This window comes from Juglans microcarpa x Juglans regia, chromosome 5D (assembly GCF_004785595.1).
Source record: "Juglans microcarpa x Juglans regia isolate MS1-56 chromosome 5D, Jm3101_v1.0, whole genome shotgun sequence".
In the NCBI taxonomy this organism is placed as follows: domain Eukaryota; kingdom Viridiplantae; phylum Streptophyta; class Magnoliopsida; order Fagales; family Juglandaceae; genus Juglans; species Juglans microcarpa x Juglans regia.
This window is the reverse complement of record NC_054602.1, coordinates 34,242,176-34,255,531: the sequence shown is the minus strand read 5'-3', so window position 1 is coordinate 34,255,531 and position 13,356 is coordinate 34,242,176. Positions and strand designations below refer to the sequence as shown.

Sequence of the window (13,356 nt, the reverse complement as noted above, 5' to 3'; positions counted from 1 at the left end):
ACTGCAGGCCTTGGGGATATTGTACGTGATGATAGAGGAGACGTATTATTGGCTTTGTGTAATGCTGGTGTACTTGAAGTGAGTAATGTTGTACACTACACTATCATCTTATTTTGATCATACTAAATAGTGTGTGGCATATTCATCGCCATTAATAAAAAAATATGTAATAAATGATCACTTAACGGTGATAAATGTGCCACATCATATTTAATAGGATGAAAGTGAGATGAAAGTGAGATGAAAGTATGATGATAATATGATGTATAGAATTTTTCATTTGAAGTAGATGAAATTGAAGCGCTAACTGCATTACGAGGCTTACAAATGGCATTAAATTTGGGTATTTCTAATATGATTTTGGAAGGGGATTCATTGGTAGTTATTGAAGCCATTGGTTTGCGGGGTTCTAATTTATCAAGGCTAGGCTCTTTGATTGCTAAAATCCAGCTTCTCTTTCAGCCGTTCAACAAGGATTTTGAAGTGATTTATGTTGGATGACAAGGAAATGAGGCAACCCATTTGCTTGCAAGTCATGCTAGAATGATAGATGATACTATATAACGGTGGCACCAATTTCCACATTTTCTTCTTTCTAAAATCTTGTTAGATTTTATTATGTAATTGGATCTATTTGTATGCATACTCTTTATTATAAATTTATGAATGAAGTATTTACTGTTATAAAAAAAGTATGAATTATATATATGTAAATATTTATAAAAAAGAGAAATTCTATTTGCAATTTCTATTTAGAGACTGTATGTGCAAACCCTTCATTAAATGAAAAAAATACCATTTTGATAAGAATATTATTGTAATTTTGAAAAAATTTAAAGGTAAAATTAACTAATTTACAATGAAATTCTCATTTGGAGACTGTATATAGTATTGTTCTATAAAAAAATATATTGATATGTACTTCAAAAGATGTTTGCTACTCATTATCTCACACACTATACACAATACTTATTTTATTTTATTTTTAACTTTTTAATTTTATTTTTTTAAATTAATTGAGTTATTATACTCATAATTTATATATCACATATTTAATAAAAAAAATTAAAAAATTACCATATGTATTGTTGAGACGATGAGTAAAATCTTTCATTCGAGAATGATCTACCGGTACACATCGATATCCAAATATTTCATTCTAATATTTAAATCGAAAACACCGAAAAATTCAAAACCAAGACCATCAAAATAAGAAGTCTAGAACTTCTGATAAGTCGTCGTGGAAAAAAAGACACCAGACTAGCGATCTCTCTCTCAAGAAATCGTCTGCATCGGTGGAGATATCTCCTCCATCTCTTTTGAAGTGATCAAGAAAGCGAGAGAGAGAGAGAGAGAGAGAACCGAATATCCTCCGGTTCAATCAACAATGGATCAGATATTGAACAAGGTCGGCTCGTACTGGTTCAGCAAGAGGGCTAATAAGGAGATAAACTCCGTCGGCGATGACTTCAACGTGCGCTTGCCTCTCTCTCTCTCTCTCTCTCTATTATTCTACTTTATCTGCTTTTATTTGCTAAATTTCGTTAGCATATTCGTCTGATGGAAAAGCTGTTTCTTTGTATCTTGAAGCTATCAATTGAATTAGGGTTTCTATGATTTCTGTTTAGGATTATAATTGTTAAATTCTGGATCACTTAATTGATATGTTTACTTGGGCTCAGGAATGTAACTTAGATTGGGAAGTAATTAAATTAGCGTAATTCGGAAACCAATGAGGTTTGTCTCATTCAAACGAACATATTTTGGGTTGTGTTCGTAATTTTTTAAATGTCTATATAAAGAAAGAATAAATAAATATACTTTGGGATTATGCCGAATAGCTTGGAAGAAAAGAAAACGAGTTTAGTCGAGAACTTAAATCAGAGTGCTATTTAAATTTACGCCCTTTTTTTGGGGGTAAGTGCTGTTTTACAAACATTTACAATTACGCACATGTAGTTTGCTTGCGTAGAAATTAGGGATTGATTTATTTAATCCCATATCTTCAGAATTTGAGATGGTTAGAAACAAGAAGTTCTATTCTTCCATGTGAAACTTTTAGTTTTCTACTACTTAAAAAACTTTCACATAGAAGCATAGAATTTCTGCTTTTCTAATTATGAAGATATTGCTGGACTTGATCATTGCTTGTTTAATTCACAGGATAAAATTGATAAATAGATCAGTTTGTGGCTATTTTAATAGCATAAGAAGTATTTAAGATAATGGAAGGTGAGTACAGTATTCCAAACATGAGAATAGATACTTAAGCTTCGATCAACCAAGTTGGAGCTTCTTTAAAATTTTATCAAGAAGGATGTGCACTTAAATCGAAGTTTCAGTTAAAGATATTTTTCATTACCCTCCCTCTTCTCAAAATAAATTGGATGATACTTTAATGCGGTTGGGGTTGAATTCAAATTCCCAACTTAGGGTCTTACCCACACAAGGACTGATTTTATTTGCTTTTGTTTCATTATTTTAATGTATTCAGGTGCTTTTTTTTTTTTTTTTTTTCTCTTTCTAGACTTCTAATTTACACATGTGGCAACAATTTTACTTCCCCGAAAGAAAAAAGTATTGGAGCAGATAAAAATTAAAGGATATGAGTGTAGTGCAACTCTTTAAATCTTAGGTTAGTGACTCGAAGTTAAGAAATGTGCTAACATGTATTAGTAATGCACGTAAAGATCCCTAATATATCAAAATAATAATAATAATAATAATAATAATCCGGGTAAAGAAATGACCATCTGCATTTAGCCTCCTACCTTTTTACTACTGTCATTACTTGATTATTTTTTCGTATACTCCTTTCTGACATTTTTTCACACTGCAATCAGTCACTGTCAACCAGTATTGAAGGTGGAACCAAATGGCTGGTTAATAAAATCAAAGGTTTGTGCTTTCTATTTTTTGTTGTACACTTCCAATGATAGTGCGTTGCATATGAAAGAACTTTTTTAATTTTCATTCCTTAAATATGCTTACTGAATTGCTTTTAAATTCATTAGTGTAACAGTAGATATCCATGGCCACTTTGTATGATAACGAACCTTGGTGTTTAAGTTGTCACTTATAACATTATCTATCTTCCCCTCCCAACTGCTTTTTGCAAGTGTTTGACTCCTAACTGACTCAAATTGGATCTGCTTACTTGGGAATTGTATCAATTTTAGAACGGAAAAGATGAGACAAGTGTGATTTAACATTGATGGAATTCAGGAGGCACGATTAGGAAATAAGATGATACATTCTTCACTTTTAGTAACGGAATCGGTCATTCTTAATGTAAACTCCATGTTTGTCCATACAGGAAAAATGCAAAAGCCATTGCCAGAGCTGCTAAAGGAGTATGATATGGCTGTAGGGATCTTCCCTCGTGATGCCACCAACTATGAGTTCAATGAAGAGACAAGAAAGCTTACTGTTTACATACCAGCAATTTGTGAGGTGGGCTACAGGGACTCATCTGTCTTGCGCTTCTCCACCACTATCACTGGCTATCTGGAGAAAGGAAAGCTAGTAGATATAGAGGGGATGAAGACAAAGGTGATGATATGGGCAAAAGTTACCTGTATCTCATCTGATGGATCGAAACTGCATTTTACTGCTGGGATGAAGAAAACCAGGAGCAGAGAGGCATATGAGTATCTTAGAGATGGTATAATTGTAGATAAGTTCTAAGGCAGGATGATTATGGATTAGTATGTTGATAAGCTCTAACCCCCTTTTTAGTGCCTGGATCTGCCTGTTTGCCTCTTCCATGATTGGGTACTGTAATGAGAAAGACCTGTTACATGATTGAATCATATTCCCTATGGTGTTGAATAGTCATTATCCGGTGGACTTATTTGTGTTTTGTATTGTTTAATGGTCGCAGTGAGTATGTGTTTTCTTGAGCGTTTGTATTTATGAGCTCATTCAGTGAGACAAGTCCACATGTGAATGGAGGCAGGTAACGAAGGGTGTAGTAGTTAATTTAAGCTGAGAATGAAGAGGGATGATCGATTTATTCGTCCATAGGCAACAAGGCCGACACCAATGTGACACTTCTGGGACTGCCCATCCGTACATCTGATGTTTCTGTTCTGCCAAAATGTCTTGAAATCCAGAATGTTTTTTCTTTTGGGCAATATATTTGAGACTCCGGTGTCTTCATAATATTTGTAGATGAATGCTAGAACTAGAAGTAGACTAGAAGGGTTGGGACTGGGGAGAGCCCTTGAGAAGTCCCCAAAAGACCCTTAAATGGAAGAACTGAAATTAAGCGTGGGAAGTTGTAGTTCGCCAGCATTTGACGGTATAGTACCCAAAAAAAAATAGGAAAAATAAATATGCACCAGCCGGGAATCGAACCCGGGTCTGTACCGTGGCAGGGTACTATTCTACCACTAGACCACTGGTGCTCATTGAACCCTTTAGCAAAAGCATATTTTAACTAGCAATTATTTTTTAGAATATGGGATCTGGACTTTGAAGTGGAAGATGTTAAAGACTAGGAATTAAAATGTTAATATGTTTCAGCTTTTCTCCATGATAATTGTTTCTTCTAACTATAGTCTCTAGCTACAATTACCCCCCACAGATTCAATGAAAAATGCTTTGTTGGTATGACAACTAGCTAGGTTCTCCCAGCTCTGAAATCTGGGATGACATTTCATGAAAACTGTGCAAGAACAAAGAAGCAGTATCATGCAGTGGCATCATTGAGGCAATAGTACTTAAGAAGTAGCCAATCTTTTTATTGGTAAATAGCCAAATACTTGTGGGTTACAACCAGTATTCCCACCGTGATTGGTATTGTATGAAAATTACTTGACATGAGCGCAACAATCTGCATCATGTATATAATATTATACATATGAGCCCAACCCTTCTGGGTGAAATACAAGCACCACTTATATGGAAAATGGCTGGGTTTCAGAAGATGATGATTATGTTCAACTCAAGTGCTACTTGCTGCAGTTTACAAATTGGAGCTGTTTCTTAATTCCAATTGGTCATGATCGCCTAAAAGAGCTGTCTACAGATTCCACAAGGTTTGGCCCGGCCTCCCATTAGTTAACGGATGAGTTGCTGCCCCCTAGTCTTTGGAAAAAGGTTTTTGATGCTTCATAAGTAGACCAGCAGATTGCAGCAGCAGGTGCATGGAACAGCATTCTGGGAATCCATCCTCTCATGAGCCCTCGATATCCTTCCTTTGACACGATACTTTGAATTACATCCCCAATCGAACTACTAGAAAATCTATCACATCCACAGACGCCCTGTGCAAACAGAAGAGTAACCTTGAGATGCAATAATGGCAAGCTATACCTGTAAAATCTTAGAAAGAAAACCCCACAAGCTACTAAACCATCGGCCTTGATCTCTCATCCCCACACCACATACACGAGAACCGGAAAGGCTTGAGAAGTAGTAACAGAGAACACTTGAGCCATTAGGGTTTCAAGGAATGATTATAGAAGGTTGAAAAATCTCTTGGAGGTAAATAAATGGATTAATTATCTGCAGCTATTTCCACATCAAAAAATTGTTTATAAAATCTAATTTTTAATAATAGAACATGATCTTGCGACAGTATATGAATAGGGAGGTGTAATATACTGTAAACAACATTAATGTTACTCCAGGTCCTAAGTTTACTTCAAGTTTGATATGTTTGTACTGAAGTTGACATGCCATTCTTGCTGACAATTGAACTCAAACAGAACGAAACCTTAAACCTTAAAAGAAATCAATTAAGGGCATGAATCATGATGGATGGATGTCAAAGTGAAAGTTGTTACCTGGCACTGCAGCTGAGTTTTCACAACATCAAGCGGAGTTGTCAAAGCCGCCGCCAAAGCTCCAGCAGCAGCTCCGGCGGTGGCATGAACCACCAACCTCTCATCCTCTGCATTCTCCGGAGATATCTCCATCAAACCTTTCTTCGCAGCCTCGTAAGTCGAGAAATGAATAGCCGTAAATGGCGCATTCATCACTACCGTGGTTCGATACGACGCGTAGAAGGCTCCGATCCCTTCCTCCATTAAAACCCTCTTCACACAGTCCGCCACACCTTTGTAAGGACTACTTTTCAACTGCAACCTCTGCTTCACCATATCCATCGGTGTTATCACGGCATCGCTCGCTACAGTCGCGAATACCCCCGATACGGCGTGAGCAGCCGAGTTATTCGGATTCCCACCGGAAAAAGCCTCTTTGCAGAACTCATACACCGAAAAGTACACTGCGTGGGCCGGTCCTGCGCCGAGCCCCATTGCTCCGATACCGCGGTAGAGGCCAGCAGTGCCCTCGATCCTCAAAATCGAGCCGAGTGCTTGCCGGACTCCGACCGGTTGAGCCGCGCAAGAGCCTGCACCAAGGGCCTGCATCCTGGTTTTCAGAGTATCAACCGGAAACATCGCCATGTGCTCAACCGAGCCGGCTATGGAACCGGCAATCATGAACTGCCAGAACTCGAGGCCGTCGTGGGTCGGCGGCGATACCGATATTGCAGTATGGAACTCGGGGATTGCGGCACACCACGGAATTTCGGGGAGGCATCTGTGGCCATCGAAATGAAGTGTGGAGAGACTGGTAATGGTTTTGGTTCTTAAAAAAGAGAATGAATAATTGCGATCCGGGAATCGCTTTCTGGTTGGATAGAAATGGGTTGTCGCCATGCACGAATTATTTGTGGGAGAATTTTAGAGATAGGGATCAGTGCATGCATAGATGGAGCTTTCACTGCGTTTGATTTGTTTTTATTGCTATTTTCAGCGAAGAAACAACAAAAATCTAAACAAAATAAAAACACAGAGAGAGAGAGAGAGAGAGAATCGCAAGGGGAGTTTTAACTGCAACCTTAATTTTCTTGAATTCAACTCAAATCAAGTTGGCCTAAAAAAGAGCAAAAATTTTATGTGCACTGATTTTTACGTATTACACTCTATTAATGTAAAAGTAATGAGAAATGCTACTCATTATTTCAATTTTTATCATCTTTTCATTATCCTATGACGTGGTATTATGTGATTAGAAATTATTTATTATATTTTATCTATAAAACTATCATTTAATGTCACATCATGAAATAATGAGAGAATGATAGAAGTTGAGATGATGAATAGATTTTTTTAAAAGTAATTGTAGAATTCAAAAAAGGGGAAGAAAAGCAAGGTACAAAATTAACAACCATAATCCACCATTTGTACTTGATCGTGATCAGTTGATGGTACATTTCTAGCATTTACATCTCGGGATTGAACTGAATTATAATCTACAAAGTTCTAAACTCCCGATTGATATATATATATATATATCATATCATGCACGACTAACTTTTCTGTATGATACGAGAAATCATATTTGAGAGTCGTGTCCTCCGTACGTTGGCTTACATATAGAAGAAATCGTCTTATATTACATGGAATTAACCAGAGATCTATTCACAGCCAAAGATTTGTTTACCATCTTATAACAATACTGGGAATTAATGTGGTAAAGAATAAATGGGGATTAAATAATCGGAGAACTGTGTCGTGTCTATGGCCGCCTGGTGTCCAATGAAACGAAGGCCGTGTGGTATCCACAAGCCCCATAGCGCGCATGCGGTCTTAGAAGATAATGCTGTCACAGTCTGAGCTCTTTAGTTCAACACGAAAGCAATAATATCGGAAATGAGTTGAGAAGGGCCGCATCCCCGACATCATGTGGTCACGAACGATGCATGGCATCCACAAGCTATCCCCAAAAGCAAGCGCAAGTTTCCAAATCGTAGAAAGGGATCGAGGCTTTGCTTATCAGCAAGTAGTTGACAATGAACTGCACTACAGTCCTTACACATAAATCAATCAAAAAATGAAGGGTTCTCCACCACCCTTTAGATTTTGATCATATCCGACAAATTAATCAAACTTATGAGGCAATGTGTAGATTCCTTGCGTAGTTGGTTTAGATTAGCCTACTGATATTTCTTCTTCTTCTTCTTCACTTTACTATCTGATGGGTGCACCTAGTCCGGCCAAGGTCGCCCATGGCAGGCGGCCAGCCTCTTTGCCTGCTTTTTGCACCCAAATCATTAGTCACTGCTGCACTATGTTATGCATCTGGAAAATATATGACCAGGCCGAGAAGTACTACTTGATCAAGGAGGAAGCTTGTGAAAATTCCTATATATTCACTTTTCAAAAGTAGTTTACTGCATGTTGATGCATGGCTTCCTCAAACTAAACTTCAAGATATATATATATATATATATATATATATATGTGCTAGCTTGGACAATCTGCAGACCTATTATTTATTCGAACAACATCTGAATATCGTACAGCAGCAAGAGAAATAGGATGCTTAATGTCATGACTTTTTAGTAGATCTAAAACCCGTAAGAAATTAAGAATAAGAGCAACGTCATTCAAAACTGGTGTTGAAACAGCTACAAACCATGGAATCTCATATGGATTGGTAATTACACAATCTTGATTAATCGTGTCCTTTTTGGGATTGCTTTTTTCTTTTCTTTTTTTCCTTCTTTTCTGTTGTTCTTTTTTGTTCTTTTTAATTCTGTTCTAACTTCTAAATCTGCATAAATGCACAATAATTGTCTGCACTCGGGACAAACATTGATACGCACTGCACACTACTGATGTTAACGCCTTTTACACTAGAGTTTGCGTCATTTGGATGATAAACTACTCTCAATTCATCTCAATTCATCATTATAATTTTTTTAAATTTTAACATAAAATATAATAAACAATTCAACTTTTTCAAATCTCAAAATAATAATAATATTAAAAAATAATATTCTAACAATATTTTATCATCTCAACTCAACTCAATTTAACATCCAAACACAATATTAAAAAATCACTTGTATTTTGACTTCTTTTTTTATATAGTTTCACGATAACCAAAATTCTATTATTAAGCTAGTGTGTACATCAATTTTAAAATTTAAATTTTACAAATCAAATCTTACCATTTAAATGATCGACGGTAGTCTATACTTAATAATAAAAAAACTCTATTTAAGTACCATCTCGTAAATAGTATAGGTCAACAAATAAAGCCCACATCTACGCAGAATTAAGATTTAGGAAATATGGGCTGGATTAAACTGGACAGATGAGGCCCATTTATTTATTTTTTGGGTGGGCTGGTACATTAAAAGCCCAATATTAAGGACTCCGTGGAAAAGAGCAACACCAAAAGTTTCTAGTAAAGCGACGGCGGCGGAAAACTCTGGATGAAGACAAAATATTAATATGTAGTCTAACCTTAGCTGGCAGATGGTAATTCCCAATTTAAACTTTTATAGTCGCAGACTGATGAAGAAGTTGTACTCGCCCTAAAACATCAGCATCTGGTAACCAAATAGCAGTGGATTGGGAAATGAAAACTTTGGATGATTTTTTTATTTTTTATTTTTTTAAATAAACTGTAAATATCATTTTTAATTAAAACTATATTGAGTTTCCAAATAAAAATTAATATGGAACATTTTAAATAGAAGAATGCTACTTTTCATAAATAATAAGAATGCTAAAATCTCTTTTAATAATACAAATTTACGATAAAAATTAAAATCATTTATTTTGCATCGTTCTTTGGTTCGGTTCTCAACGTCAAGACGCGAGTGTCTGAACATTTGAGACTCGAGCGAGTCAGAAAGGGTTAAAGAAAGGAAGGATTTTGGGGAAGTTGAGATTGCAACGTGGACCGGATATTTTGCAATATTCCGAGCACTAGATAAGACCCACGAGTTCTCCACACGCCCCATTACGTGTTCCAACTACAGCAATCCACGTTGCAATTGATCCTACGGTTCAAAAAAAGCCCATTCCATCTTGAATTCTTCAAGCAGTTCTTCACCACCACTATATACATGATCTCTCTCTCTCTCCATCGCTGAACGCTTCTTCATTTCCATTCTTCTCAACAATCAATTTCTCTGTTCTGAAATTCCAAGCGTCCCGCAATTAACAATGTTTCTGAGACCCTTTTCAGTTTCAACCTCTTCTCTCTCTTCAATGAGAGGGGATGCTCATGGACATAGAAGCTCATTTCTTTTCACAACTAGGACTGCTCCATCATCTGCATCTTCCTTGAACTATCCTTTCTCTTCGTCCACTGCTTCTGTAATCTTTAGCCAAAGAGGAAGTAACGAATTCGTTGTTTCTTCATCAAGCAAGATAGTTGATGCACCTCTCACTGGAGTGTTGTTTCAGCCATTTGAAGAGCTCAAGAAGGACGCTCATGTTGTCCCGGTGTCCCCTCATGATTCCATCGCTCGGCAGGGCTATTCAAAGGAGTGTGAAGCGGCCATCAATGAGCAGATCAAGTGCGTATATATATACATATATATTTTGATTGTTATCTTCTGTTTGCATATCTCTTTGCATCGTCTTTCATATATATAATGAAAAATGCTGCTTAATTTCTCTTAAATTTCTACTTCTAAAAGATAAAAATTGATCTGATTGTAGATTGGTAATATCATATCAAGATAGTGTGGTATATAGGTGTACGTGAAATCAGCACTTATCCAAAAATTGTAAGTTGATGAAGAGATTTATTATTTATTTTCTATTTAACGTACAAACTCATAAGCGTCAGTCTCTCTTGACGGTGGTTCAACACGTAGAATATTTAATTAAATAGAATAATGCTGAATCACAATTTTGAACAAGGGATTTGTTTTCATATCATGTAAAATTTTCGCTTGTCTCAAAAGTTTAACCATATCTAAAAAAATATATTTTATTATTTATTTTATATAAGAATAAAAATACAGATGAAATTGAATTGTACTAGTGATTTAACATCTTGGAATAAGTGAGGATCGATTTTAAGTGGTATTACAGCAATTTATTGTCAAAAGCTAGTATATTTATATTAATCAATTTCAGTTTTAACGGCGGGTATGCAATATCATGTTTGACTAATGTTAGGAATAAGTTTACAAGCTACATACTCTCTTTTTATAAATAATTTTATTAGGTACAGCCACTTTTATGTATTCCTTATCTATTTTATAGATGTGATTAGTCAAAATAATTATTTTATATTAAAAAAATGATATAACCAATCATATTAGTGTAGTGAGCAAAGAGTACGTAAAAATGACTTTACGTAAAATTTTTCTTTTATAAAAAGGTGGATTCCACTAATAAAGAATAGTTTTTTCTATAGTGTGGTTTACTTTTTTACAATAGCTTGTATGAAACTTGTATATTTAAACTTCTACAAATCATTTCTCATTTTTTTTATTCTTAGAAGTTACTACTCTTATCTATCCAGATTTCTCGTTTTTTCTCACGCTGTTCTAATTCCCTTGTGTTACAGTGTGGAATACAATGTGTCATATGTGTACCATGCCATGTTTGCGTACTTCGACAGGGACAACATAGCTCTCAAGGGCCTCGCCAAGTAAAAAACAACCCTATTTCGACTTGTGATTTATTGATGTATTCATACGAGTTAATGCATGGCTGGCTAATTAATTTGTTGCGATGATCAGGTTTTTCAAGGAATCAAGTGAAGAAGAAAGAGAGCATGCGGAAAAGTTGATCAAATACCAGGTTGGTCCCAAATGTCTTGAAAAGATGGTTTCTTTTTAATGTGGTTTTGTCTCTGGTTGGAAGATCTAACAGTACTGCATGCTGTCGTAATTAATTAGAACATACGCGGTGGAAAAGTACTACTACACTGTATAGTAACGCCCCCATCAGAATTCGAGCATGCAGAGAAAGGAGATGCTTTGTATGGTGAGATTCTTCACCTGTCCTCGATCATCATGCATATAGATGTGTAAGAAATATGGTTTGACAGTCCAATATCTCTGCTTTACATACAGAGATCAATTGCCTTTTCTTTTGATTCGATAAAGTTGATCAATTGCCAAAAGGAAATGAACACGAGTGGGCAACCAACCTCTTCTGCCATTTCCGAGAGACTTTGCCCTTTTAGCTATATATGTTTTCATTAATTGCATGGAGGCGACAATCTCTGTTTATATTTCGAGCAAATGATGTAATTTACTCATTCCAACAACTTGGTACCTCGCTTTTGTTTCAGCTATGGAATTGGCATTGGCTTTGGAGAAGTTAACGAACGAGAAGCTTCTGAGCTTGCACAATGTAATATACACGTTCACCTTTCTGGGTCATATTAGCATTGTTTACCTTTGTTCCTCCTAAGAGATAACCCTTTTTGTTTTTGTTTTTTTTAACGAACGACAGGTAGCAGATTGTAACAATGACCCCCAAATGACAGAATTCATTGAGAGCGAGTTTTTAAAAGAGCAGGTGAGCCTTGAGTTCATTTCTTCATAGTCTGTGATGCATTGGCGATGATATAAGCAAATTCTTTTTTCTCTAAATGGTGCCTTAAAAGAATCTCTCGTGCTTAATTTCCTATAAAGCAAGAAAACACAAACAAACAATGAAGAAGGATGGAAAGACGTCTTATATTTATGTTTGAAAAATGTATTTCCTGGTTATTTTATAGGTTGAAGCCATTAAGAAGATATCAGAGTATGTTGCTCAATTGAGGATGGTCGGTAAAGGACACGGTATGATTCAGATTTCAAAGATTGACAATTCACTGCCCTTCCTTTTTTTCATTTTTCAAAGAACACCTTCCGTTTCTTCTTCCTCAATCCCCTCCTCCTCTTTAGTTTTGTGAAGTGCATTTATTGTTTGGTGGCTTGCAGGAGTGTGGCACTTTGATCAGATGCTCCTCCATAAGGGTGAAGAGGCATTTTGAAGAATCCTGGTGTTGTTTTAGCTCTTGGTTAGAGTCTACTCCGTACTGCTGAAGTGGTTTTATTTGTATGGTAACTGTTTAAGTGAACTGTGAAGATGATTAGAGTGAAAAATCCGAGAGAATAAGACTTGTTACAGCTAAATACATTAAACTTCTTTGTGAAATATTAGGATTGATCTCAGCTGTAATAATAGCGAATATGTTATATTAATTAATACATTAAACTTGTTATATTTAAAGTTTTGTGAAATCCTCCACAAATTTCTATTCATTGCATGAATAGATATTTCGGGGCTCTCTTCTTCAACTTCAATCACAAACAATACACAAAAGGCGACATTGTTTCCCATAGCTCTCTGATAGTTGTGGTTGGTATCAACTGCCCTTCAAGGCAATGTGGTTCCTTCTGCCATCATGTCAGCCTTGCCAGTATCGTTTGACCTACTCACAAGAAAACAGATCAGTCGATACTGAGGTAGGGTCGTAGGACTACGAGTTCGATCTATGGTGTTAACTTAGTCAATGTACCAAAATGTTCCATCTCTTTTCTTCAATGCCTTTAAGTAATTGGCCCAGCTCTCAACACCTAAAGAACAG

General features: G+C 36.1%; 2 protein-coding genes, 1 non-coding gene and 1 pseudogene across 3 annotated transcripts; 2 read left to right on the top strand and 2 right to left on the bottom strand.

Moving 5' to 3' along the window:
• Positions 1–1,188: 1,188 nt before the first annotated feature.
• LOC121264636 (uncharacterized protein At5g01610) lies at positions 1,189–3,840 on the top strand. The gene is made up of 3 exons (XM_041167906.1): positions 1,189–1,474; positions 2,844–2,898; positions 3,317–3,840. The coding sequence occupies exons 1-3, from the start codon at positions 1,388–1,390 to the stop codon at positions 3,685–3,687; spliced, it is 513 nt and encodes a 170-aa protein (XP_041023840.1). The 5' UTR covers positions 1,189–1,387; the 3' UTR covers positions 3,688–3,840.
• A 498-nt stretch (positions 3,841–4,338) lies between these two features.
• On the bottom strand, positions 4,339–4,409 carry TRNAG-GCC. Its single transcript has one exon. It is a non-coding gene; the product is annotated as a tRNA-Gly (tRNA).
• Positions 4,410–4,724: 315 nt separating this feature from the next.
• On the bottom strand, positions 4,725–6,577 carry LOC121264635 (annotated as a pseudogene).
• A 3,241-nt stretch (positions 6,578–9,818) lies between these two features.
• Positions 9,819–12,990, top strand: LOC121264634 (ferritin-3, chloroplastic-like). Its single transcript, XM_041167904.1, has 8 exons — positions 9,819–10,333; positions 11,338–11,421; positions 11,513–11,573; positions 11,672–11,759; positions 12,070–12,131; positions 12,234–12,299; positions 12,502–12,565; positions 12,707–12,990. Exons 1-8 carry the CDS (start codon positions 9,978–9,980, stop codon positions 12,757–12,759), a joined length of 834 nt encoding a protein of 277 aa, XP_041023838.1. The 5' UTR covers positions 9,819–9,977; the 3' UTR covers positions 12,760–12,990.
• The last annotated feature ends 366 nt before the right edge of the window (positions 12,991–13,356 follow it).